General features: G+C 32.6%; 2 protein-coding genes across 6 annotated transcripts in view; one reads left to right on the plus strand and one right to left on the minus strand.

The window, feature by feature from the left end:
- The window catches only part of LOC140443240 (uncharacterized), a 102,001-nt gene that overhangs the window by 62,289 nt on the left and 13,072 nt on the right, over window positions 1–26,640 (plus strand). For 2 of the 5 annotated variants that reach the window (XM_072534402.1, XM_072534382.1), the window contains exons 1-3: window positions 8,360–8,893; window positions 8,954–9,079; window positions 9,134–9,247. The exons of 1 other annotated variant lie outside the window; for it this stretch is intronic. In XM_072534402.1, coding sequence (XP_072390503.1) covers window positions 8,773–8,893; window positions 8,954–9,079; window positions 9,134–9,247 — 361 coding nt within the window. In that variant the 5' untranslated portion in view covers window positions 8,360–8,772. Of the gene's footprint in view, window positions 1–8,359; window positions 8,894–8,953; window positions 9,080–9,133; window positions 9,248–15,375; window positions 16,481–26,640 lie in introns of those variants that run through there. 2 more of the 5 variants (XM_072534410.1, XM_072534395.1) reach the window with 2 other exon arrangements.
- On the minus strand, window positions 386–8,265 carry LOC140443197 (uncharacterized). Its single transcript, XM_072534316.1, has 2 exons — window positions 7,806–8,265; window positions 386–2,988 (listed from the first exon to the last, which is right to left on the minus strand). Exons 1-2 carry the CDS (start codon window positions 8,020–8,022, stop codon window positions 1,796–1,798), a joined length of 1,410 nt encoding a protein of 469 aa, XP_072390417.1. The 5' UTR covers window positions 8,023–8,265; the 3' UTR covers window positions 386–1,795.

Below are 26,640 nucleotides of genomic sequence, written 5' to 3' on the forward strand. Positions count from 1 at the left end.
TTGCGCATCGATCGGTCAAGAAATTGACAATGACACTTGAACTGGTTTCTCGGAATAGGTTTTAGACAATTAGTTAAGCGCAACGTAGAGATTAGAGAACGCATCGACAGCATTCGTTTCGATTCCAACATCGTCGCCTTAGTTAGAAATATTGTTAAACGTGATGGGTTCAAAAGAATTTCAGGTCGGTATGGCTGCTACAGATTTCTAATTCACGGCAAGTATACTTATCATGTGAAAAAGCGTCTTAAACTGTTCTAATCTAATCTATCTTATTTTCTGTAATAACTTAGTGTCTTTATTTTCCATTTGCATAAATGAATTATGAATAAACCTCCATTACGAATTGTAGAAAAAAAATGTTGAAATATAAATATATTTAAAATTCAAATTACATCCTCTAAATTAAAAATATAAAATTATAGGTACACAGTAGTTATTCTTTATTATGAAATTTAAAAGAAAACTAATACATTATTTTACTCTAGGTTACTCTAAATATGTCTTACAAAATTCATAATTATAATTTAAGAACAACAGTCTTTGAAACTTTTTTGGGCTAAGACGATTTCTTCTGTTGTTTAAAATCTGGCTATTATAGCTGAAGATCTAGGTATGGCAAGAGAGATGGTACAGGAACTCGTTGTGGCTACAGAAAGTATAGGTTTAAATATAAATATCTCGAAAACAAAAATCATGACCAATTTGGTACCCAACCAGAACATCGGTATTGGTGGGAAAGAAATAGAACTCGTAGATAGATATAAATACTTGGGACATGAAATTATGATTGGCAAGGATAACCAGACTCATGAACTGAAGAGAAGAATCGGCCTTGGGTGGGCAGCATTTGGAAAACTGAGAGAAACTTTTAAAAGTGAGCTGCCCACATGCCTAAAGAGAAAGGTATTTGATCAGCGCGTCCTCCCAGTCTTGACGTACGGAGCAGAAACACTTACCTTAACAAAAGCAGCAGCTACCAAACTGAGAGTCACGCAGAGAAGAATGGAGCGGTCCATGTTAGGAATAACTCTGCGAGACAGAATAACCAACGAAGACATCAGGAGAAGAACCGGGGTGACTGGCATCATCGAGAAGATAGCCAGACTAAAATGGAGATGGGCAGGACACATAGCCAGAATGACAGATGGGCGATGGACAAAGAGGTTATTGGAATGGAGGCCTAGGGAAGACAAAAAAAGCGTCGGTCGGCCACCTACAAGATGGACTGACGATTTAAGAAGACTCAATAAAAACTGGATGAGAACGGCGCAAGATAGACGGGTTTGGAAACATGAGAAAGAGGCCTATGTTCAGCAGTGGACTCTTGAGGCTGGATGATGATGATGATGATTAAAATCTGGCCTGCTTTAGAAAATAAACTTTCACATGGCACTGATGTTACCACAGCACATACATTTTTCTTAGGTAAAGATTTGGGTACATATACTGACAACATTTCCACAAATCTAAAGGATCTTTATTTCGGTCCAAAATATCATCTTCTAGATATCTCTGAATCTCTATTATAGACTTGGCAGCAGAGCTTTTATATAAACTTTTGTTACCTTCAAATGAAACAATTTTGTCCAATGTTGACCATATAGATAACTTATTTTCGTTTTACATTGTTTCCGAGCAAACTGCTTGAAACAATTTTTAAACTTAAGGCATTTCTCCAGTGAGCGATCTGATATGACATTTCAAATTACCTACTTGTGTGAACTGTTTCAAACTTGTAAGTTTTGAATCCCAGTGTGAATCATCTTTAAATCTCATCATCTCTAATCAATTTTTAACTTAAGAAACTTCTTAAAAGTTTTTCTCCAGTGTGCACTTTCGAATGCGTTTTCAAATGATTTTTTTGTGAAAACTGCTTAAAGCATATTTTACACCCGTAAGGCATTTCTCCAGTGTGCAATCTGATATGACATTTCAAATTACCTGCTTGTGTGAACTGTTTCAAACAAATTTCACACTTGTAAGGTTTTTCCCCAGTGTGCAATCTTAAATGTCTTTTTAAACTTCCCGCATCATTAAACTGCTTAATACAAATTTCACACTCGTAAGGTTTTTCTCCAGAATGCACTTTCAAATGTGTTTTCAAATTACTTGTTTGAGAAAACTGCTTAAAACAAATTTTGCACTTGTAAGGCATTTCTCCAGTGTGCAATCTGATATGACATTTCAAATGACCTGCTTGTGTGAACTGTTTAAAACAAATTTCGCACTTGTAAGGTTTTTCCCCAGTGTGTAAGCTTAAATGTCGGCTTAAACTTCTTGCATCATTAAACTGCTTAACACAAATTTCACACTTGTAAGGTTTTTCCGTAGTATGCAATCTTAAATGTCTTTTAAAACTTCCCGCATCATTAAACTGCTTAATACAAATTTCACACTCGTAAGGTTTTTCTCCAGAATGCACTTTCAAATGTGTTTTCAAATTACTTGTTTGAGAAAACTGCTTAAAACAAATTTTGCACTTGTAAGGCATTTCTCCAGTGTGCAATCTGATATGACATTTCAAATGACCTGCTTGTGTGAACTGTTTAAAACAAATTTCACACTTATGAGGTTTTTCCCCAGTGTGCAATCTTAAATGTTTTCTCAAACTACTCGCATCATTAAACTGCTTAACACAAATTTCGCACTTGTAAGGTTTTTCTCCAGTGTGAATACGCATATGACTTTTTAAAACAGTTTTATAAGAAAACTGCTTAAAACAAATATTACACTTGTAAGATAATTCCCCAGAATGTACCAACAAATGTGTTTTCAATTTACTTTGCCAAGGAAACTGTTTAAAACAAATTTTACAGTTGTAAGGTTTTCCTCCAGGGTGTATCACTAAATGTTTTTTCAAATTATCTTTTAATGTACTATCTTCATGGTGTTGAATCTTTAATTTTTCCTTAAAAGATGTTTTAAGGAAATTGATTCCTTCTGTTAATGTTTTTATAATTGTCGATTTGTTCTCCTCGGGACAACCTAAAATAAAAGTAATAAAAGTAAAACCTTGGAAGAAATGAATGAAATAAACAATGTAAAGCACAATAAAATAACAGTTCAAAATGCTAGTCAATGATACAAATATGATTTAAAGGCATGTGTTTTGTTCAATCACAAATTACTCCCTTAATTTGTAATCTCACATTATTAACTTCTTAATCTTTTATAGTTTTACCGTGTATAATTTAGACATTGTAAAACTATATAGAGGAATATTTTAATAATTACAGTCCATTCACCTGTTAATAAATTGTCGAATAATATATTTTTTCTAATTGAACTTCTTAAGTATTGCACTTACGGCCTAGATTAAATTGTATTGTAAGCTCATAGTTTAAAGTTTGTTATGATAGAAGCGTTAACCTCTGTACTGATGTACACATTATTTCTGAAATTATAAATTGGGGATTTGAGCTCATTTGAGCGCAATCTATTATAGATAGTTACCTAACCAACATCTATGGTGTAATTATGAGTAGCTGTCAATAAAATCATAATTTTTACTCTACAAATTCAACGTTTTATTGTATTTATCATCATTGATCGAGAAGAAGCGGTCAAAGGGGCATTAAAAACGATTCGATCCTCATATCTACTCTCGAATCTGTCCATTGGTAATTCGACAAAACAACATCAAAAGGGCGTTTATTGGATTGGAGCTTGGAAGGAGACAACCCTTAGCGATCTGAATAGCTGTTCCCTAGTTCCGTACAAGATCGACAATCGAATTCGAAGTGTGGAGAAAAGAAAAAATAAATGAAAGACCAGAAAGCACCGAAATTAGGGATAGGAGCCTTACGAGAGCCCTTGATCACCAGAGAACCTGAATAACAGTCCTTAAGTCTACTGTTTCAGCTGTTTGATTATATTTTGATATTAATTATATTTTCTTATAATTTAAAATTCTTGAAACATTTGATTTTTATAATATCGTGACAAATCGTAATTTTTATACACATTTGGAGTTCATTCAATTCCATATAATCTTATTTTGCATTTTTTCTATTTATAGAATTTATTTCTCTGGTTACAAGTGATAATATTATATTTGTCAACAAGGTTAAGTTAATTGCCTAGTTGTGTAAGGTAATCTTGCTGAGACTTTAAAAGTTGAATTTCATCATCATCATCATCCAGCCAAATGTTCACATCCATTGTTGGATATAGGCCCCCTCCAAACGTCTCCAGATCTCTCTATCTCTAGCTGCTGCAATCCAGTTTGTTTCTATTCTCCTTAGGTCGTCGGTCCATCGCGTGGGTGGTCTGCCTCGACTTCGCTTGTCGGCTCTTGGTCTCCACTCCAATAATCTCTTCGTCCATCTTCCGTCTTCCATTCTAGCAACATGTCCAGCCCACCTCCACTTTTGTTTATTGATTCGCAGTATAATATCGTCTACGCCAGTTCGTCGGCGTATCTCCCCATTTCTCACGCGATCTTTCAAGGTCAGGCCCAGCATTGTTCTCTCCATTCGCCTTTGTGTTACCCTCAGTTTTTCGGCAGTAGCTTTCGTTAAGTTAGGGTCTCTGCTCCGTAGGTCAAGACTGGTAAGATGCATTGGTTAAATGCCTTCCTTTTCAGGTGAATTGGGGTATTTGTTTTAAAGATGTCTCTCATCCTTCCATATGCCGCCCATCCCAACGTGATTCGTCTATTTAGCTCGCAGGTTTGGTTGTCTCTGGTTATTCTAATTTCATGACCCAAGTATGTGTATTTATCGATTAATTCTACCTTGTTGTTATTGATCTGTATCTCTTCGCTGGGAACCATAGTAGTTTCTTGTAGTAATTCAGTTCTTGTAAAAAAAAAAAGTTGAATTTAGGTCAAACTTATATACTTACGTAGTCGAAATGCAGAGATTATATGCAGAACAAGAAAAACTAGGTCAAGAAATAACTAAGTTTTTAAATAATTGATGAAAATTAAGGAAAGAGAGATGTATGAGGGAATACTTAAATATTAAAAGACATACATTTGAAATTGAAGAAAAGGGTTCGAAACATGATAAATATTTTACATCTAACTTTAATGAACAAGTACAAAAAAGATATGAAGAAACGAAAAAGACTAGAGGAAGTTATTAAAAATTCATACAAGTCTTCGACAAAAATTAGAGAAGTAGAAATTAGGATGGGAATAATTTATTGGAAGACGACGAAAACGATGGAGATATACAAGAAGATTTAAAAGAAGAGGTACACAAAATAGATGTTTTAATAATTAAAATAATTGTGGACAATGAACAGGATGCACTAGAAGATCTGTCTACCGAAGAGACGGAGTAATAAAAATGTCTGTTCTTCACGTGACTGATTATTTCTTTAAATTCTAATGATTTTAAATGTGTCTTAATAATTGAAAACATTATTTACAATTAAGTAATCAGCAGACATACAATTTGATTAACCTACATATAATAATAACACGTAATAAAAAGTATTCACTTCTTACAAAGTGCCTTGTTTTTTTTTTAATTTTTAAAATTTCAATGTGTTTGTTCCTTATATATAATTTTTGTTTTAACTGGCATTTGATTGTTTATTTTGAGAATACATTATTGAATACTTGTATTAGATTTATTATTTTTTCTTTCATTTCTCAAAAAATAAAGCTCCAGGATTTGACCTTCTTTTTCTTAGAGTGCCATATCCCTACGGAACGTCGGCGACTACCATGCTTATAATATTGTTATACTGATCTCGGTCTTGTGCTACGTGTAGCAATTGGTCCGCTGTCAAACCTGTCCACTGCCGCAAATTCCTCAACCAAGAGAGTTTCTTCCGTCCTATCCATTTCTTTCCTTCGATTTTACCGTTGAGAATTAGCCGAAGGAACTCATATCTTGGTCCTCTGATTATATGTCCAAGATATTCTAGTTTACGCCTCTTAATTTGACCTTATAACTGGAGAAATCTTAAAAAACCTCCCAAGAAAAGGTGTCGTCTTAATAACTATTATTTTTAATAGCCTCCTGAGACTATGCTATTTTCCAGTGCAATGGAAGTATGCACAAATTATAACGATACCTAAACCTGGTAAACCTCTAACTGAAGCCAAATCGTACAGACCAATAAGCTCTTTCCGACTATCAAATGTCTTCATCATCAGTTTGGTTTTCTCTCAAATCACTCAACCATACAACAGTGCCACAAATTAGTCAACAAAATAAAAGAGTGCCTAGAAGGGAAACAAATCTGTCTATCAGCATTCCTCGATATACAGCAAGCATTTGATAGAGTGTGGCACGAGGGTCTTCTCTTTAAAAGCTAATTGACCAAATCTACCTCCTCCTTAAATCATACCTGTCCGACAGATACTTCCAAGTTAAATACGAAGATGCTCTATCCAACTACCACCAAATAATATTCGGAGTAACTCAAGGCAGTGTACTTGGCCCATTCCTTTACCAAATCTTCACTCCTGATATTCCTATTAGCGAAAATACACTAATGGCAACATTTGCGGATGACACTGGTATACTAGCATTAGACATCAACGAAATATTAGTATTTAACGAATTGCAAAATCATCTGAATGAACTAGAAGACTGGCTTAAATGCTGGAAAATAAATGTCAACACAAACAAGTCTTGTCAAGTAAATTTCACAAATCGAAGAATCAGATATCCACAACTACACCTAAATAATTCGCCTATACCAATAAAAACAGAAGTAAAGTACCTGGGCCTTCATCTAGATGAAAAACTTACTTGGAAATCACATATTGCAACCAAACGACGACACCTCAACCTAAAAGTTAAAAATATGAGCTGGCTAATCAACAAAAGATCGCAACTTTCATTAGAAAACAAACTGACCATCTATAAAACAATACTCAAACCAGTATGGACATATGGAATTGAGATGTGGGGCTGTAGCAAACCATCCAACACCAAAATACTACTAATACTACATTCCAGTCAAAAACTATTTGTCTGTTAGCTAAAGCCCCATGGTATGTGTCAAACCAAACCCTTCATGCAGACCTCAACATCCCCTTCATCAATGAAGTGATTGATGACCACTCCAGAAGATACATGAATCACAGCGCAGACCATAAAAACCATCTCATAGACGAACTATTCAACCCCCCACTGGTTGACAGACATCTAAAAAGACTTTGGCCAGAACATCTAGCTGCTAGGTAAATTCCAGAGAGTCGTCAATAGACAACACCTGTCACAAGCCAAGAACATACATCATATTTACTTATTACTGTACTGAAGTAGATTGTAAATTAGCAATAAATAAATTAAAAAAATTTCTCAAAATGTATTTTTTTATATTTTAATTTAAAGTAAATGAGGGTTATACCTACTATACTCAGACAACTTAAGCAAGAATATATTTCTGAGTACAAAGTGTGTCCTTCCTTTTAAACAAGTGTTTATTCCTTTCATAAAACCTTTCCTTATCAAATATAAAATTAATTACACATTTAACATATTAATATTCTTTATTTAAAAATATATTTATAAATCTTTACCATAAGTAAAGTAAATAAATACCTAATACCTATAAGCATTAAGCTATTTTTGTAAAAATCCTTTAAAAACTTTGGAATTTTATATAAGAAAGTATATCATTTCTTAAACAAGGCTACTGTGAAAAAAAAACTGTATAGAGCACGATACATTCATGGCAAAAATAATCTGTTGTTAAATAGAAAATATATAAAATTGAACATTGATTACCCAATATAATGAATTCATGAATCACAAGATGAATTTATATAATATGTGTCTAGAACCAATCTCTAGGCATACTAGTACTCTTGTGGTTTCATTACCTATACTCACCACTTGGATTTGTTTGTCTTTCGTTAAATAACCTAAGTTTATGTTCCTCTTGTTCTATTTCAGTCTTTAAGGCAACATAATCAAATGTAGCATGTGTACTTTCTTTCAGTGGTTCCTCCTTAATTTCAATTTTACAAATACCCAAAGAACCATTATCAACAGCATTATATTTTTCTGCTTGACATGTCTCATCAATAATTTCTTGTTTTACTTCCATTTGTCTATCAAAAATAATTTAACACAATAAGTAAATAGCAAAGTTTTGATATCAACAAATAACTCTCGCGATTGCGTCTTATGGACTGTATCACATCTTAACATAATGCTGTGCTTGCTTCTGCCAGAACACCAGAGCAGCACTTTCATTCATCGATTTTGCAAAATAATTAAAAACATTACTATAAACTATAATATAAATATCAATCATTTATTTTAACAAAACAGGTTAACTGCAGTTAACTGAGAGTTTATTAGTTTATATGTCAATTGTCAATGATAAAAACTGAATGTCACAATCCACAATTGACATTGACAGTTCATTGAACATTGCCAGATATCTCTGAACATTGCACATTGCACAGAAGAACCACAATTCGTAGACTTACTAACTAGCACCATAGTATAAAAAACTAGCACGTTGTTATTTATACCCAGCAGAAATAAAAATGTAAGTTACCGTTACCACAATACAACCACAGTAACTATAACTGTGTTTATTCTGTGCGGAAACACTGGAAATAGGTTATGTTCATTGCCATCAAAATTTGATTATTACCATATTGGCCCTAAAGTCTTTTGTAGTTTGTATATCATGGTTTGTATTATATTATGCCTGTGCTAAACTCTCATTTAACCAGATTACCACATTCAAACTTCTCTAGACACTGTAGTGTTGATATGATATTCCATATTTTTTGCCATTGATTATAATAAAAAAAATTGGTAGATTTCATTTTATTTGGCTGCTATGGAATCTAATATCGAAATTAAGGAAGAGTTTCTTGAAAATGTTCAAAGAAACGTAAAGAATCAGCTGTCCACATCAACCGATCTTGAGGACTTAAATAATGAATCAGACGCTAACTCAGGTAACACAAGTAATAAAAATTAGTACTAAACGATGAGATGTAATTCGTATTTTTTATTAGCTAGGGCTGTGAAACCTGAAATTAAAGAAGAGTTTGTGGAAGGCTATCCAAGTTATAAAGAGAGTCAGGTATCCATCTCTGTTGACCTGAGTGACTTGAAGAATGATCCAGTTGAGTATAAGCTAGGTAAGATGATAATAATTAGTACTTAACAGTTAGATATGATTCAAATCTTTTAAGATGGGACAGTAAAATCTGAAATTGAGGAAGAGTTGATTGAGGATCCAAGATATATAGAGAATCAGCTGTCCACTTCTTTTGATCTTGGAGACTTGGAGAATAAAGATAACTCAGGTGAGATAAATAATAAGAATATATAGGGTGAATTTATTATAGTTCTTGTTTATTTCACAGTTATTTCAATACATTAAGGTATTTCATATATTAAAACCTGATTTTTTCTTTGTGTCTTAGTATGATGTTCTCATTTGTTCCATTTATGATACAAGTTGTTGAGTACTAGTAGAAGAAGAAGAAGTTTATTGATTCAAAAATAGGGAAAGCCCTAATACATACAAAATTAATCAATTTAGTACAGGGATATGCATTATGAATCTGAAATATGGAAATGTAAATCATAGGAATGTGCTTCAGTTAGAAATTAATGTAGTATTGCCATAGTCATGATACTGCAACTAACAAATATGGTGCTCTTGTAGACTTACATTTGTCAAGGCTTTCATCATGTTACTTGAGACTTGATTTTTAAATGTTATTGAAGTTAAATGGGATTTCTATACATTTTGTGGTAGATTTATTCAATTGGCAAAATAATATTAAACAACTTTTTTGTGTTATTCTTTTTTAGAAGAAAAGATTAATATAAAACTTCATAATACAAGAGAAGAAAAAGGTTTAGCTTTCTGAAGCAGAAGTGATTATACCTATTCTGTAATGATACAATTTTATACTATAATATAATAAGGCAGAACAATTGATTCCTGCCTAGACAGCATATAAAATTTAAAATTAGTTTTACAATTTTGAAATGTCTGCAAAAATAGTTTACAGAAATTTTTTGAAAATACTGAAATTTTATACTGAAATTTTTACGAATTACAAAACATATCCACAAAACATTTCCTAAAGTTGTTATCAGAAACTATGCCTTGTCACAAGAACATTTACAAATATAATGTATAAAATTTTGTACTTACTTTTTTTAGGCTTTTATAAAGGACGATTATTTTGATTATGCATTTTCAAACAACTCTTCTTTAACTTTCGGAAGTGTTAATGAAGTGTTTGTCTCCTAACACCCTTATTTATACTTAATGCAAGAAATAAGTTTGTTCAAGCATTAAATATTTCTGAAAGCAGAGACAGTGTGTTGATATTATTATAAAAAGCTGCAAATGAACATGGCAAATTCCAAAGTAAAATTTCAGACCAGCAAAAGTAAGTGCCATCACAAGCTATGCTACAGAAATTGATGCTAATTGTAGGCACAAAACAAATGTTTGACTAACTTAGTTGAAGCACTACTGTGATAAAACACAGTCAAAGAATAATATGTATGAATGAATGATATGTATGAATCAAATTTTATGAATGATAAATAATTTATATTGTCAAACTTAAAATATTTTTCAAATTAATCTAGTAAAAAATGTGCCTAGAACTGTTAAAAAATGGAGTGTGTCAGATGAAGTGAATTGTTCAGACCATCTACACATTTGTTTTGAAATGATAGGTAATGTAAAGCAGACCTGAAATATTTTTTAGACAGGGTTAAAGGAACGATAAGGAACACATTGGACCTCTCCTTTATTATTTTAATTTTCCTGTTATTCCTCACTTTTCTCCATTGAAATTCCACATCTCTTACCACTTTTCTCAAACATTTATGTGATCTCACATAATTATTGACCTTACTAATTTTTTTTTTATATGTCTCGCAAGGTAGGAACAAGATAATAACTCTTTTTTGTGTATACAAACTCCATATATCCGTATATCTCGACTCTGTATATCCGTATATCTCGACTATCCACTTTTAACAGTTTTACGAGTTTCTGATGTCATACTCTATCAAAAGACTTGATAATGTATAAAGCAGACATAGAGATCCTATTTCATATCTAGTTGTCTTTGCGCGAGAACGTTAAAAGTTAACAAAGCCTCTCTCGTTCCTAGTTCTCCTCTGAATCCAAACTAGGTGTCATCTATATCTTCTTGTATAGTCTGCCATGTATTTTTTTGAGAAATATCTAAGTATGTGGCTTATTAAGGAAATTGTTCTGTACTGGGAGCATTCTCTCGCATGTACTGACTTTGGTAGTGTTACAAACGTGGACAGCAACCAATCTTCGGGTATTACTCATGTTGTATATACTTTGTTGAACAGATCTAAACGTAAATGCAGTGTTTCTTCGTCAATGCATTTAATTGGCTCAGTTAGTATCTGATCTGGGCTTACTGATTTTTCAGTCTTTCCATTTCTAATTGCCTGCTCTAATTCGCACATTATTATTTTCGGTCCTGTTTTTTCTTGTGGTTCTTCTTGTATCATGCTATCATCGTCGAATAGTTTCATTATGTAATCTTGTCAAAATCTTAGTTTATCTTTGATGTCTGCAAGGAGTTTACCATTATCATTTTTGAGTGTCCCATAGGTGCTCGCTTTTTGGTATTTTTAGTTCTTTTATTTTTTATGCATATTAAAGCTGTCGTATTTTCTGTCATACTCTTCTATTTCTATGCATTGATCTGTTAACCACTTTTTTTTTGTCTTTTTTATCTCTACCTTAATTCTATTTTGTAGTTCTTGATATTTTGGCTCATTTCTCCCTTTGGCTTTTCTTCTCTCTTCCATTAATGCTAGAATTTCTAAAGTCATCTACTTCTGTTTTTTATTTGTCTTTTCAAGCTTTTAATTTTCTTCAGCAGGCTTTAGTAATAGTAATGCCTTCTGAATATTACTCCACTTTTCATTGACATCTTCTGATGTTAAGATTTCTTCTCCTACGTCTGTTAGATTTGAGTTGACTTGTTGGATCACTTTTTAATGTATTTCTCTTTTTCTTAATTTTGTATAATCAAACGTTGCTTTATTTTTAAGTATTACAATCTTTTTGAATTTCGCGTGCATTCTAGCTATCAGCGGTTTATGGTCTGAGTTGACATCTGCTCCGGGGTATGCTTTTACTGCTTTAATTGAGTTTTTGTATCCATTATGACTAGACTTAGGCAAATATGCAAATAAAAATGTAGAAAATATGCGCATAAATATGCACGTGTTTACCCGAAAATATGCAAATATTTTACAAAATATGCATACAAATAAATAAAAAAATCGTAAAATAGTAACAATTTTATTTAAAAAAAAAGTGTACATAACTAAATATTTCCTACTATTCATTAAGATTTACATTTATTTTAAGTAACTACATCATTTTTAAGTATGAATAAACTTATTTAGAATTATGGTAACAATAAATGACCAAGTGGTGTTCAAAATTTTCTAACAAAAACTTGTGCCTTCTGTCTGAGTACATATATTTATATATGGAAAAACTTCGTTCAACATCAACTGATGTAACGGGAGCATTTTTCAAACTAACCAAAACATTTGGTTCTAAATTAATTGTTTCCGAAATATTTCCAGCTAGAACACTGACTACTTCAGAAAGAATATTGTAACCTTTATTTTTTTCCATAGTAGCTTAAAAATTTTTTAAAATATCTTTTCCAATATTACCTCTAACGTTCCGACAACATGACGCAAATTCTTTTATTAATGCTGTACTTTCGAACAATGACAGTTTTGGTGATTCTAACTGAGTAATTGTTTTTTGAACAAAACTAAAATTTGATTTTATAAATGAAAGTTCTTGTTGAAGCAAGTTACTCTGAAAAGTTTGTTTAGAATCCAAAAGAGATTGGGAACTTTCATGTGTTAACGTATCAATTATGTTCTTTATTTTAACAAAATGATCTGCATAAAAATTAGCTGCTTCTAACCATGTTCCCCATCGCGTTAAAATAGGTTGTGGTGGAAGAGGAATGTTAGGTAGCATTTCTTTATAAAGTTGAATTCTTATAGGAGATTTAAGAAATACTTTTTTGACACTGGATATCATGGTATTTACAAGAGGAAACTTTTTTCGTATTTCCTCTGCAACTCTGTTTAATCCATACGCTACACAAGTAACATGTATTAAATCTGGGAAAAATATTTTTAAATTTTATCCTGCTTTCACCATATAAGGAGCAGCATCCGATAAAATAAGCAGTAATTTATTAGAAGGAATAGTTGTCGGAAGAAAAAAAGTTGCTAATGTTTCTTGTATAAAACGCGAAATTGTTAAAGCATTTGTTTTCTCAAGTTGCTGGCATGAAATAAGATGAGATTTTGGTAAGGTATCTTCTTTAAGAACACCAATCAATAAATGAGCAATATACTTTCCTGAGGAATCAGTGGTTTCGTCTACAGATATGTAAAAATAATTATCTGCAATTTCTTCCTTAATATTAATTAACACCGACGAGTATAGCCCGTTCACATTATTTCTTCTTAGAGACCGATCACTTGGAACATTAAGTTTGCAATATTTTTTTAGAAACGAACTAAAATTTACATTTGCTAATTTTGAAAGCGGTATGTTTGCAGACACTAATGCGCGACACAAGTCTTCATTAAAAGTTTCTTGCTCATCTAATTTTTTTGAAGTAGATTGGAAACATTTAGCCATTGAAGTTTGATGTTTTCCTCCTATTTTTCCTTTTTTTGCAATGTGTGAAGCAGTTCTCACATGTTGGTCCATCTGAAATTTCTTCTCACATGCTATCTATAAATAAAAATAAAAACCTTTATTTTAACCCAACCTTTAAAATATAAAAATATACAAGGTGTTTTTGGTTAATCAAATAACTGGTTTGAAAAAAAAAAACACTCGCTAAGTGTTTTAAATGCAGTATTAATCCACAAATTAGTTTTTGTTACTAACCATTAGTACATCATATAACTTATTTTAAAATTCAACAAAAGTTTTTTTTTTGTTAATTCAATTACAATAAAAATAATTGTGTTTTAGAATAGCTGACTTCATAAAAAAAAGTAAAGGTGAAAAATTTTTCTAAATACACACCATTGTATTGTACCATGGACAATTTTTTCTCACTAAAGGAAGCTATTTTTCATTTAAAAACAACCTACGAGTACTAAATTTCAAGTAAATACGTTTATTGGTTTTAAAGTTATTGTTGTTATTAACTAAAAGAATTTAATTTTTTTTAATTTTAACACCCTGTATCTCGAAAAGTAAATAAGTTTGACCCCTCATTAACTATATCGTTTTGTTCAATTTTTCGAGAAGTATCTACAGTCAAACGTTGTAAGTGTCATTTGGAAACACCCTGTATGTATGAAATATTAGATATTTAATAGAAAATATTAGATACTTACAATTTTGCCACAGACTGAACAGTAGATTTTTCCCATATCCATAGACAGGTCTTTATAAGGTTTAATCTAAGTTGAAGCACTGGTTGTTTTAGGCATTATAAAATCACAATCTTCTTTTTTGTTACGCACAACGAGTGTTTACGCTTTGAATATCAAAACAAAAATGATTTACAAATCTGAACATCAAATTAGAAATGTTTAGGTACCTAATTCAATAAACTGGGAGATTTTGGAAAATCCCTAAATTAGGAACAAAACTATTAGCCGTTTACCTGCTGTTAAGATACAATAAATTGTAGATAGATTTGGGGATTAGATCATAAAATGCAAATGAGCGAACCCTTAGCGATTATCCAATAACTGAATGCCTCAGTGACCGAGACTTTCTAAGAATGTTGAGGGCTACTTAAATTGATCTTCTTTGAAATTGTAAATGTTTTGTACCTGTAGAGATTACGTACTTAGATCATTTCTTGATTAAAATGACTACAAAATTTTATACAAGAATTGAAATAAATTGGTATGTTTAAAAATTTTCAAATACAGTATAAAAATCTGAACTTTTATGCACTTTATGCAAACTTTTATACAAATATGCCAAAATATGAAATATTTGCATAAAATATGCACAATATGCAAAATATGCAATATGCATATTTGCCGAAGTCTAATTATGACTAATATATATTCTATTTGATTTCTGACTATGCGATCTTTGTTGTCTCCAGGAGGATATCTGTGTTTGGTATTAAAATAAAAAATAATTTTTGTTGCATATTGTACAAACACATTTCGCTTTCAGCAATCAAGAAATACTTAATAATGTTGAATTTTGTTTCTGTCTACTGTGCATCGAAGGTGGAGTATAATATCAGACAGACCAAGTCTCAAGCTATATTTGATGTGTAGTACTTCAGTTATTAGATACAATTTTTTTTTTAATTTTCCGTTGTTTCATTAAATGAAACATTTTCCTTAAATAAAACAAAAATATCTATTCTAGTTTTCATTTTAGACTTTCTCGAAGAGGAGAACAAGTCGGATACAACAAAAAGAATATATCTTCGTTCATATAATAGAGAACAACGTATGGACCAACATGTGCAAGAAAAAACAATAAAATCTAAAACTTTGGATGAACGTAAGAGAGTTCACGCTGGACAAAAACCTTATAAGTGTGGAATTTGTTTTAAGCAGTTTTCTCAAAAAGTTCTATTGAAAAGACATTTGATGACACACACTGAAAAAACAGCTCAGACCAAGTGTAACATTTGTTTTAAGCAGTTTTGTGGGAAGGCTAACTTGGAGAGGCATTTGAGAATTCACACTGGGGAAAAACCAGTCAAGTGTGATATTTGTTTAAAACAATTTTCTCAGCAAAGTTATTTAAAACTTCATTTACGAATTCACACTGGAGAGATTCCTTATAAGTGCGAAATTTGTTTTAAGCAGTTTTCTTGGAAGGGTAATTTGGAAAGGCATTTGAGAACTCACACTGGAGAAAAACAAATTACGTGTCATATTTGTTTAAAACAGTTTTCTCAGACAGGTAGTTTGGAGAGACATTTGAGAACTCACACTGGAGAAAAACCTTACGAGTGTGAAATTTGTTTTAAGCAGTTTACTTCTAAAAGTACTTTGACTGAACATACGAGAATTCACACTGGAGAAAAACCTTACAAGTGCGAAAATTGTGTTAAGCAGTTTAGTCATGCGAGTAATTTAAGAAGGCATTTGAGATTGCACACTGGGGAAAAACCTTACAAGTGTGAAATTTGTTTTAAGCAATTTACTTATAAAAGTTCATTGGATGAGCATACGAGAGTTCACACTGGACAAAAACTTTACAAGTGTGAAATTTGTTTTAAACAATTTTATCGGAATCGTAATTTGAAAACACATTTGAAAATTCATACTCGATAAAAACCTGGAAAGTATAGTCATGCAAATCATTTCTTGGACAAGTATCTGGAATTGATTTTTTTTTCTTAAGTTTTATGTTTCTTCTTGAGCAAAGAGTGTGGTACAGCTTTACGCTCAATTTTCTAATTTTCAGAATTCTTCGATGGAAATGTGCGCGAAAAATAGTTTTAACTCAGACAATTGTATTGAAAAAACAATAAATCAATTTAAACAATAAACGTATTTCATTATATTACACAAAACTTACATACTTATAATTCCTGTGCATTACTAAAATATAACAAAAAGTTTTTATTGACCTATTTAAGTTTGGCTAACTTTACATGAATCGTGACGCAAGTATGTCTTAATAGTTCTTACTGGGTAATGAAATGAATCCAGTCGAGGTGTCATTAGCGACTTTAACTTTTCCAATATCTAACGACTGCTTCGATAAGACAATTGCACTTTGACCTTGTTGCAAAATAGTTGCATGTTAGTTGTCAATTGGAGCGTCTTTACATGCCGCCACAAATTGGATGATGTTAGGCATGCGTTTAGTTCTTTCACAGCAGTTAATTGGGAATAATTATTAAATAACGAACCATCTTACAATAGAATCGTGGCTTCACCAAAAATGTTTTTGATTGCCACGAATATCTTTCAAAGTTGTGCTCAGTGCCTATAATGACTTCTTGTGAACCAATGTGCATTCGTCCCAAACGATTAATGTGCGTACCTGTAAGATCTTCACCATTGCGCTATTTTTGGCGATGTTGCAATCTGTTGTTTCATTGATTTGTATGTGTATTGGTAATTTCGTGGCAAAATATGCAGTCTAATGAAGTTGCCGATATTCTAGATGAAGTCAATGCTAGGGTTACTGCGATCTAATCATTGCCAATAACAATAAAATTAGTAATGTTTTTCTGTCTCTCCCAGAGTATCAAGGACGAAAATTTCACCAGATTAAGTGTTCACAGCTTCTGTCAGTGCCGTACCCAATACCTTTGTTGATTCAATTGTTTCCATTATTTGTATGAACTGTTTTGACCAAATTCTTCAGTGTTGAACTGATGTTCTCTTTGTAACTGTTATCCCCTTTCATAAAGTCACCAAGGATATAAATAACATTTACTGTCAAATATTAATGTTGCGTCATAAATTTTCTTTTAAAGATATATCAAGCTACATAAAAAACTATGTTTTGATAATAAACTAAAATAAAATAAAAGACAGACCAAACAATTTAATTAGTGGACAATTCGATGTAAATATCATGATCGAATTGTTTTCTAATGCCCCTTTGTCCGATTCTTCTCGATCGACGATGGTAAATAAGTGGTCGAAGTGTGGAGTAAAAATTATAGTTTTATTGACAGCTACTGATAATTTGCCACTCTAGTTGTTGGTTAGGTAAATAGACTGCGCTCAAATCCCCAATTTTTAATTTCACAAACAATGTATACCTCAGCACAAAGGTTAATGCTTCTATCATACTAACAAACTTTGAACTATGAGATTACAATACAATTCAATCTAGGCCGTTATTGCAACACTTAGGAAGTTCAATTTTAAAATTTATTATTTGGCAATTTATTAAGTGCCGGTTTGCAGGTTGAATGGTCTCTAATTATTAAAATATTACACGATATGTTTCACAATGTTTCAATTATACACGGTGAAACTATAACCGGCTAAGAAGTTAAGAATAATGTGAGATTACAAATTAAGGGATTCATTTGTGATTGAACAATTAGCCTACTGCAGTATTCGTATAAGATTTGATTTTATTATATTTTATTTTACTTTATTTTATTCTACTTTAGTCTATTTTATTTTCTACTAGGTGCCGCTAATAGGATTCGTCTGTGTGGGTAATTTTCATTTGGTCTTGACATATGTCCATATTGTCCATCCCATCTAAGCCTACCTATTGTTATGAAAGATATTACATCTCTACCATTAACTATTTCTTTATACTTCTCGTACAATTCGAAATTATATCTCCTTCTCCAAATACTATTCTCACAGATTGCGCCCATTATTTTGCGTTATATCTTCCTTTCGAAGACGAGCAAACGATTTGTGTCTGTTTTGGAGATGGTCTATGTTTCTGACCCATGTGTCAGCACTGGTAGGATGAGTGTTACTCTGTTTTATTCTAACAGTTGATTCAGTAAACGACACGATTTGGCAACGTTGCTGGAGAATAATAGAGAAGCCGCGGGCTTTTGACGTAAACGTTGTGAATCTAAAGAGTGGGAAGTTAAATTATCATGGAGAATTGGTCTGGTAAACAACGCTCATATACTGTGAAAGCTTATTAGAAAAATTGTGAAATTTTGTGCGTGTACAACGAGCGTTTCGTTTACCACCACAGGTGGAAATTGATGACCAAGACTTCTGTATTATCAAAAATTTGTATTGGCATCAATGTGCAAACATACGAATTGGACGGAAGCAGTGGAAATACGACATGGAGTGCAAGGATGTATTCTATCGCCTCTACTATTTAAAATCTACTCCGAATTTATTTTCAAAGAAGCCTTAGTTGAAGGCTGAATGCAGGCATTAAAATCAACGGAAATAATGTCAAAAATCTGAGATATGCAGACGACACGGTACTTATTGCCTCAAATGAAGAAGACCTGCAACGACTTATAAACAGGGTAACCGAAGCATGTGATGAATATGGACTAAAACTTAATACTTCTAAGACAAAATTTATGGTTGTCAGCAAAACGGAGTTACAACCAACGAACATTAGAGCGTATGGAATAGAGTTAGAAAGAGTTCACAATATTACCTATTTAGGCGCAAACGTTAACGATAACTGGGGTAGAAATAAAGACTTAAGAATACGCATTGAAAAAGCCAGAAAAAGCCAGAGCCGCCTTCTATAAATTATTTCTGTGTCATATTTCTTTTATAAGCTGCTGTTATGCCATAATGGTATTATACCCACCTTTTTTATATAGTTTAGCTGGGAGATTATCTATTTCAGGTGATTTGTTTCTGGCTAGTTTTTTAATTGCACCTTTAACTTCAAGAATCGTTGCTGGTTCCTCTTCCCTCTCGTCTGCTCCTCTTACCTCATCTCTTTCGTCTTCCAGGTTTTCTCCTCCACATTAAGTGTCTGGTTAAAGGATTCCACCCATCTATTCAATACATCTTTCCTTGTTGTTAATAGGTCGCCATTCTGACCTCTGCACTGTCTTGTGGTTGCCTCGAATTCTTTTCTGTTGATGTTACTTTCCTTATAGAATGCTCTAAATTCTTTCTCTCTGGTAAGGTTTTCTATATATTTAAGTTCCGTATTTAGGTGGTTTCGTTTTTTTCTTTTGTGTATCCTCTTCTCTTTGCCTGGTAATTCTCTACAGTTGTTCTAGTTCGTCGGGTAAGCATCTTTCTGTAGGCTTCATTTTTTTCTTTTGTTGCATTCTTGCATTCATCGTCAAACGAATGATTTTTACGGGCACAAATTTGTGTTCCCATTTCATCTTTCGCTGCTGCTTCAATGTCTTCCTTTATTCTGGTCCAGTAGGAGTCTATATCTGTCTGGCCTTCTTCGTTTACATTTTGATTCCTTAGCCTGTTGGTGATGTTTTCCGAGTACCCTTCTGCAATTGTCGTATCTCGCAGCTTTTACACATTACATTTTTTGTATACGTTTTATTTTCTTTACTGGTGTTTAAAATTCTAGTTCTCAATATTGAGATCAGTAGGTAATGATCTGAGTTTATGTTTGCGCCTCTATAACTTCTACAGTTGATTACGTCTGTTCCATGCCTTGAATCTATTAAGATGTGATCAATCTGACTCTTTGTTATTCCATCAGGAGAGGTCCAGATTACCATGTGTATGTTCTTGTGTTCAAAATAGGTGCTAGCGACTGTCATATTGAGTGTTGCTGCTAAGTTTATCAGTTGTAATCCATTATCGCTACTGATGTTGTGTAGGCTATGCTTTTCTATCGTAAGCATGAAAACTCGCTTTCGTCCTATTCTTGCATTCATGTCACCTAATACAATCTTAATTTGAAAGTTTGAAAAAGCATTTGAGAGTGCACACAGGAGAAAAGCCTTACAAGTGCGAAATTTGTTTTAAACAAGTTACCCGGAGAAGTTCGTTAAACAAACACATGATGCTTCACACAGGAGAAAAACCTTACGAATGCAAAATTTGTTTTAAACATTTTTCCCAACTAGGACATATGAAACAACATATGGCATTGCACACTGGAGAAAAACCTTACAAGTGTGAAATTTGTTTTAAACAATTTTCTAGAACTGAGACGTTGAAAAATCATTTGCTTACGCATACTGAAGAAAGACCCCACAAGTGTCATATTTGTTTCAAGCAGTTTTGTCACAAACGATCATTGCAAAATCATTTGCGAGTGCATATTTTAAAAAAACCTTACAAGTGTCAAATTTGTTTTAAACAATTTAGTGAAGCGGGAAGTTTGAAAACACATTTGAGACTGCACACTGGAGAAAAACCTTACAAGTGTAAAATTTGTTTTAAACAGTTTAGCCAAAAAGGTTATTTTAAAACACATTTGAGATCGCACACTGGAGAAAAACCTTACAAGTGCGAAATTTGTTTTAAGTAGTTTATATATAAAAATTATTTGGACACACATACGAAAATTCATACTGGGCAAAAACCTTTCAAGTGTGATATTTGTTTAAAGCAGTTTTATCAGAAAGGTAATTTGAAAAGACATTTAAAAACTCATACTGGATGAAAACCATGCCAACGTGAATTTTGTTTTAAATTATCCTCTTAAGTGGTTATGCAAATCACTTGTTGAATAAGTTAAAAATTGTATTTGTTCTTGATGAAAGAATGTGATGTATAGTAGAAGCCGCAGTTAGAATGCAGTGTTGGTCTTACGGCGCAGTGGAAGGTATGTGGTAGTTTGGCGATAGGCTGAGAAATCAAGACCGTACGCGCTTCGTTTCAAAAATCTTTACTCAATAATTTAACTGAGCTAAATAAGAGAATAAACAAAAAAAAAAACAAATTAATTCTATAAAAAATGCACGTAACATAAAATATCTAATACCTCGTAAATACTTATATACTGTTGTTTCTTCTTTCCCAAACAAAGAAAAATAAATAAAAATATCCATCGAAATAAAATTTCAAGATATCAATATAAACAAAATGTATATATTAATTTAAGATAAGATTTAGTGTAGATAAGAGTAGAAATTTGTTTGGCAAACGACCTTTTCCGTTTCAAACAAAATTATCAAAAATCCTTTGTTTAGAATTCGAAGACATTTTACCTGAAGGTTAATCTCTTCATTGTTTGTATAGTCGAGTATTAAATGACCATATTCTAATCTTTTGAAATATGTATAAATGATGTATTGAAAAAAACCAATTTTAAAGTAAGCTATTTAGTTTTCTCTGAAACCGAAATTAGGCTTTTCCAATATCATAGTAAACACAATTTAAGCTTTTTGATTGGACGGTCGTTTTTAAATGGGGATTTGGGAGTCGATGATGAGACAGGAGAAGTCAGTCATATTTTGGTCATCGAAAGGAAACAGTCGTGTGTCTCAAGATAAGGTGTGGTTCGTGAGTTTGAATACCGGCGTAACGAAAAGAAGTGAATAGTTTGAAGGAGGTAACAAGTAGATTAAAAGAGGTCCTTGTATCTACCGTGGGCATTTTATAAAGTATATGTGAAAGTATTCTTACGGCATCAAGAAACTGGACATTCAGAGTTAACGTTGTATAAAATAATTAATTGAAACTAGGTATAGTTTGCAATTTAACAAAATTAGCACAGCAAAAGAACATGTGATAAAAATACATGTATTAAAAAGTTATTATAAAAACTTAAGTAAAAAACATTAAGGTTTATTTTTAAAGTGTAAAGAACTAAAAAGATCATACGAATGCACTTCGTAAATCATACGAAATAAATTTGTTGGAAGTGCATTCGTATGATCTTTTTAGTTCTTTACACTTTAAAAATAAACCTTAATGTTTTTTACTTAAGTTTTTATAATAACTTTTAATACATGTATTTTTATCACATGTTCTTTTGCTGTGCTAATTTTGTTAAATTGCAAACTATACCTAGTTTCAATTAATTATTTTATACAACGTTAACTCTGAATGTCCAGTTTCGTAAGTTTTTTCATATTTTTAACATCATTGACTGCTACATGTCTTTGTAAGGTAACACACTTTTGTTGTAACTTCTCTATGGATGTTTGGTTTCATATTGTTCTTTTTAGATGAACTGATGATGCTTTCTGAGCAGAAAGCGAAACGTCTTCAATAAATAGATGAAGTAGCCACCTTCTTTGTCTTTTATTTCTCCACTTTGACCGAAAAACCCACCACTCTTCGAGTGTACCTTAGTTTATATATATATATATATATATATATATATATATATATATATATATATATATATATACATAAAATACACAAGAATATTATAAACTGAAATTGTAGCATTTGTAAATTTCTTGAAATGCCCTCGTATATGTATTAAATTGAAATCCACTCATATATGCATCATAATAACGAAGAATTTTTTCCATGTTTCTTAGTTCGTATCTTTAAGTTAAAATAACCGAAATATATTTCAATTCCTTCTTAGGTCGGCTCGAGTTAATGTATAAACCATCTTAGAGTTGTTTATTTATTTCGCAACCGCGTATGTTCCTCGATATTTCTTTGTTCAAACCGCCCGATACTGCGTTTTCAAATTAATAATTTGCGTCTTAATTCCAGTTTATACGTTTTGTTTATACTAAGATTGTGCGAATGAATTTTAAAGATAATTTCATCTTCATCACTCTCGCTGGAGAAGCGGTCTAGAGTGATAGACTTCAGCGTTATGTTCAAATTCACGTCGAATTTGTAGTTTTCTTTTTTTGTTCCTTTTCAGGGAAATCTTTGTCTTACGTTATGGAAAACAATTTTAGTAGCAGTTAATCGTAGCAAGAATAGAAAAGGCTAGAGCAAATTTCAACAAAATGAGAAGAGTTCTATGTACCAGGGATTTAAAACTGGAACTAAGAGTTAGGTTGGCGAGGTGCTATGTTTTTTCGACCTTATTTTATGGAATGGAATCTTGGACCTTGAATGCCACATCAATGAAAAAACTGGAATCATTTGAGCTGTGGGTGTACAGAAGAATTCTGAAAATATCATGGACAGAACACGTCACAAACAAAGAGGTTCTGCGAAGGATGAACAAAGAAATGGAAATTTTAAATTCAATAAAAACAAAACAATTGGAATATCTCGGACATATTACACGTGGAGAGAAATACACCTTGCTCCAACTGATCATGCAGGGAAAGATCCAAGGAAAGAGAAGCATAGGGAGGCGTAGAATGTCATGGCTGCGCAACCTGAGAGAGTGGTACGGATGTACATCAAATGAACTTTTCAGAGCAGCCGTCTCAAAAGTTCGAATAGCTATGATGATTGCCGACCTCCGCCGCGGAGATGGCACTTGAAGAAGAAGAATCGTAGCAAATTAATGCGTATGCCGTCTAATTCTACCTGTTCCTGTTTTTTAAGAGGCAGAGTCATAAGTTTTGTGTTCAATGCCGGCTTCGGCCTCAAATGGTCTGTCCAATTTGCAGTGAGAGATGCAGTCCTTTTGTATTTGATCGTGTCCAGAGAGTTCAACCTCAAATAGATGTAGTTCACCAGAATTTTAGAGTTCAACCCCAGTTATGGTTTCAGAAATTTAATGTGTGATCATGTGAAATCCGGGTAACTTTTTTTTGTGTCAACTTTTTAAAGTAAAGACAGACATTTTTTTTATATATTACTTTCATTAAAATTTAAAAAATTGTAATATTTAAAGTTGTAAATTTTATAGTTTGACTTTAGCTGTCAATTAATTTGTTCAGTTTTTTTTAAATTTAATGTTAACTTATGACAGCTCGTTTTATTATTTTTGATATTAATTTGTTTTGTTTAACAAAAAAAGGTTAACCTCTATGTAATAATAGTTTTGAAAGTTTTTGTAGTAATTCCCCATTGTAAACAGATAGGACACATGTGAGTTTTTCTTTATATTTTTGTACTTGGTAACTATTCATATAGCAACTTTGTATTGTCTTTTATATCTGTTTGATTTTTATAACTGTTTGTGGTAAGACACAATAAATGTTAAATTTTTTTCTTAACATTTTGTTCATTTTTTTAACTAACCCTTTTTTGAGTTTCGTTTGAAAAAGATGTGTTTTGCATTTCTAATAATTATTTCGATAGTTACAACTAGCTGTTGTAATGGTTATAATTAGGCACCTCGAAGTGGCGCCCTTTTTAAATTACTAGAGGTGTTTCCTGTTTCTTTTTGTTTTGTTTGTCCCAAGAGATTCATGACTCTTTGTTTCATTTTTCTGTAGCTGCCCCAATAGAATTATCATTTACTTATCCACGACACCAGCTCTCCTAATAAACCCTGAGTGCCGTTCGCACAAGTAGCGTTTATTTTGCTTGCCCTATCTTCGCCCCCAGTAATTTCTATCTACCCCTTATAATAATACCCCATGTGGTAGGCAAAATATTTCGTTACAAAATGTACTATACGTACAGTATTTCTAGTGTGGCAATAGTGACCATTAAGGATTCTCTTTTGATGGGTTCACAATGGAACTGAAGTGTTTAAACCACTTAAGAAACAATGGACCAGTTACCCAACCTGAATCTGAACATCCGCCTATCGACCCCGGAGGAGCTCAATAGAGCAATTCTTCCTGCCATCTTTTAAGTGGAAATATTAACAAGGGTGGAATATACTGGCCTGCTGTTAACATACAGGTTATGAATGTGGATCCACGTTCAGCAGATGAAAGTTTATGCACTTGCTTTTTTCCCTTACTGGTTACTACTCTAGTAGCTTTGTGCTGGACTACAGATATCCCTGTTTCGTCATCTATTTTTGAGGGGTCAAAGTTTATTTTTTCGAGTTCAGGCTCCAGGATAGAGAAATACTTGTCAACATTTTCTTTTGTGAATCCTTTAGCTCTAGCCATTGACAAGTTCTGTAGTCGTCTGAGGGAAAGCTCTGGATGGCGTTTGAAAAACCCACTTTTTGCCAGCAGCCTTTGATTTATTCGAGACAGGATGAGGTACTTGGTTTAAAATGGCTAGCTGGTAAGCCAATCGCCACAGGTCAGAAGTAGTCTTCTTTTTCTTCTTCTTCGTCTAGCCATTCACGTCCACATCTGAACATAAGCCTCTTCAAGTCTTCCTTTCCATTGTTTTTTATTGTACGCTACTTGTAGCCAATTTTTCCCGGCAGTCCTTTTCAGATCATCTGTCCATCTCATAGGAGGTCTGCCTCTGGGTCTTTTGTGTTGGTATGGTCTCCAGGTTAAAATTGATATGTGCCATTTGTTTAGATCGCTCCTAGCTACATGTCCAGCGTATTCCCATTTCAACTTTAATGATTTTTGCACCACATCGGTCACTTTGGTTTTCTGTCTTATCCATGTGTTTGTTTTCTTGTCCTTAAGTGATATACTTAGCATTGCTCTTTCCATCGCGTGTTGAGTGACTCTAAGTATATTCATATTCTTTTTTGTGATTGTCCATGTTTGTGCCGCATAAGTTAATATCCGAATAATGCATGCATCAAAAACTTTAGATCTAAGATGTAATTGAATTTGTTGATTTCTGAGTATGTAGTTTATATTGTTTATGTAGAGTTTACCGAATGCTGCCCAAGCTAACTTTCTTCTTCTTTTTATTTCTTCAGTTTGATTTTTCCTATTTAGTATTATTTTTTGTCCTAAGTATATATATATTCTTCAACTTTTTCTATAACTTTATCGTTTATTATTGTCACGGTGTCTTCGGAGTGCATGACTTTTGTTTTGTTTAAATTCATTTTCAGTCCTATTTTAGAAGATTCCGTATGTAGTTCTAAAAGCATGGTTTGCATTTCTTGTAGGTCAGTAGCTATCAGGATTATGTCATCTGCAAATCGTAGATTACTGAGGTAGCGGCCATTGATGTTTATTCCCTTATATTTCCAATTTAGGTTTTTAAAAACGTCCTCCAAAACTAAGGTGAACAGTTTGGGTGATAAAGTATCTCCCTGTTTGACTCCCCTGTTTAATGGTACAGGGTTCGTGTGTTCATTTTCATTTAGGTAGTATGTAGCTGTAGCTTGGTTCATAGTTTCTTTTATTAAGTTAATATATCTGCTGTCTATTCTACAATTTTGCACTGCGTTTATTACGGCCGTGTGTTCTATGGTATCTAAAGCTTTTTCGTAGTCTACAAATGCTAGGAAAACTGGAAACTTGTATTCGTTGCATTTTTCTATTAATATTTTTGTGGTTAACAGGTGATCGGAAGTTGAATAGCCTTT

This window comes from Diabrotica undecimpunctata, chromosome 1 (genome assembly GCF_040954645.1).
Source record: "Diabrotica undecimpunctata isolate CICGRU chromosome 1, icDiaUnde3, whole genome shotgun sequence".
NCBI classification, from domain to species: domain Eukaryota; kingdom Metazoa; phylum Arthropoda; class Insecta; order Coleoptera; family Chrysomelidae; genus Diabrotica; species Diabrotica undecimpunctata.

Coding starts and splice junctions, on each gene's coding strand:
- LOC140443197 (XM_072534316.1), bottom strand. CDS start 8,022: ATGGAAGTAAAACAAGAAATTATTGATGAGACATGTCAAGCAGAAAAA. Junction 2,989..7,805: donor AAGACAAACAAATCCAAGTG/GTGAGTATAGGT, acceptor CTTTTATTTTAG/GTTGTCCCGAGGAGAACAAA.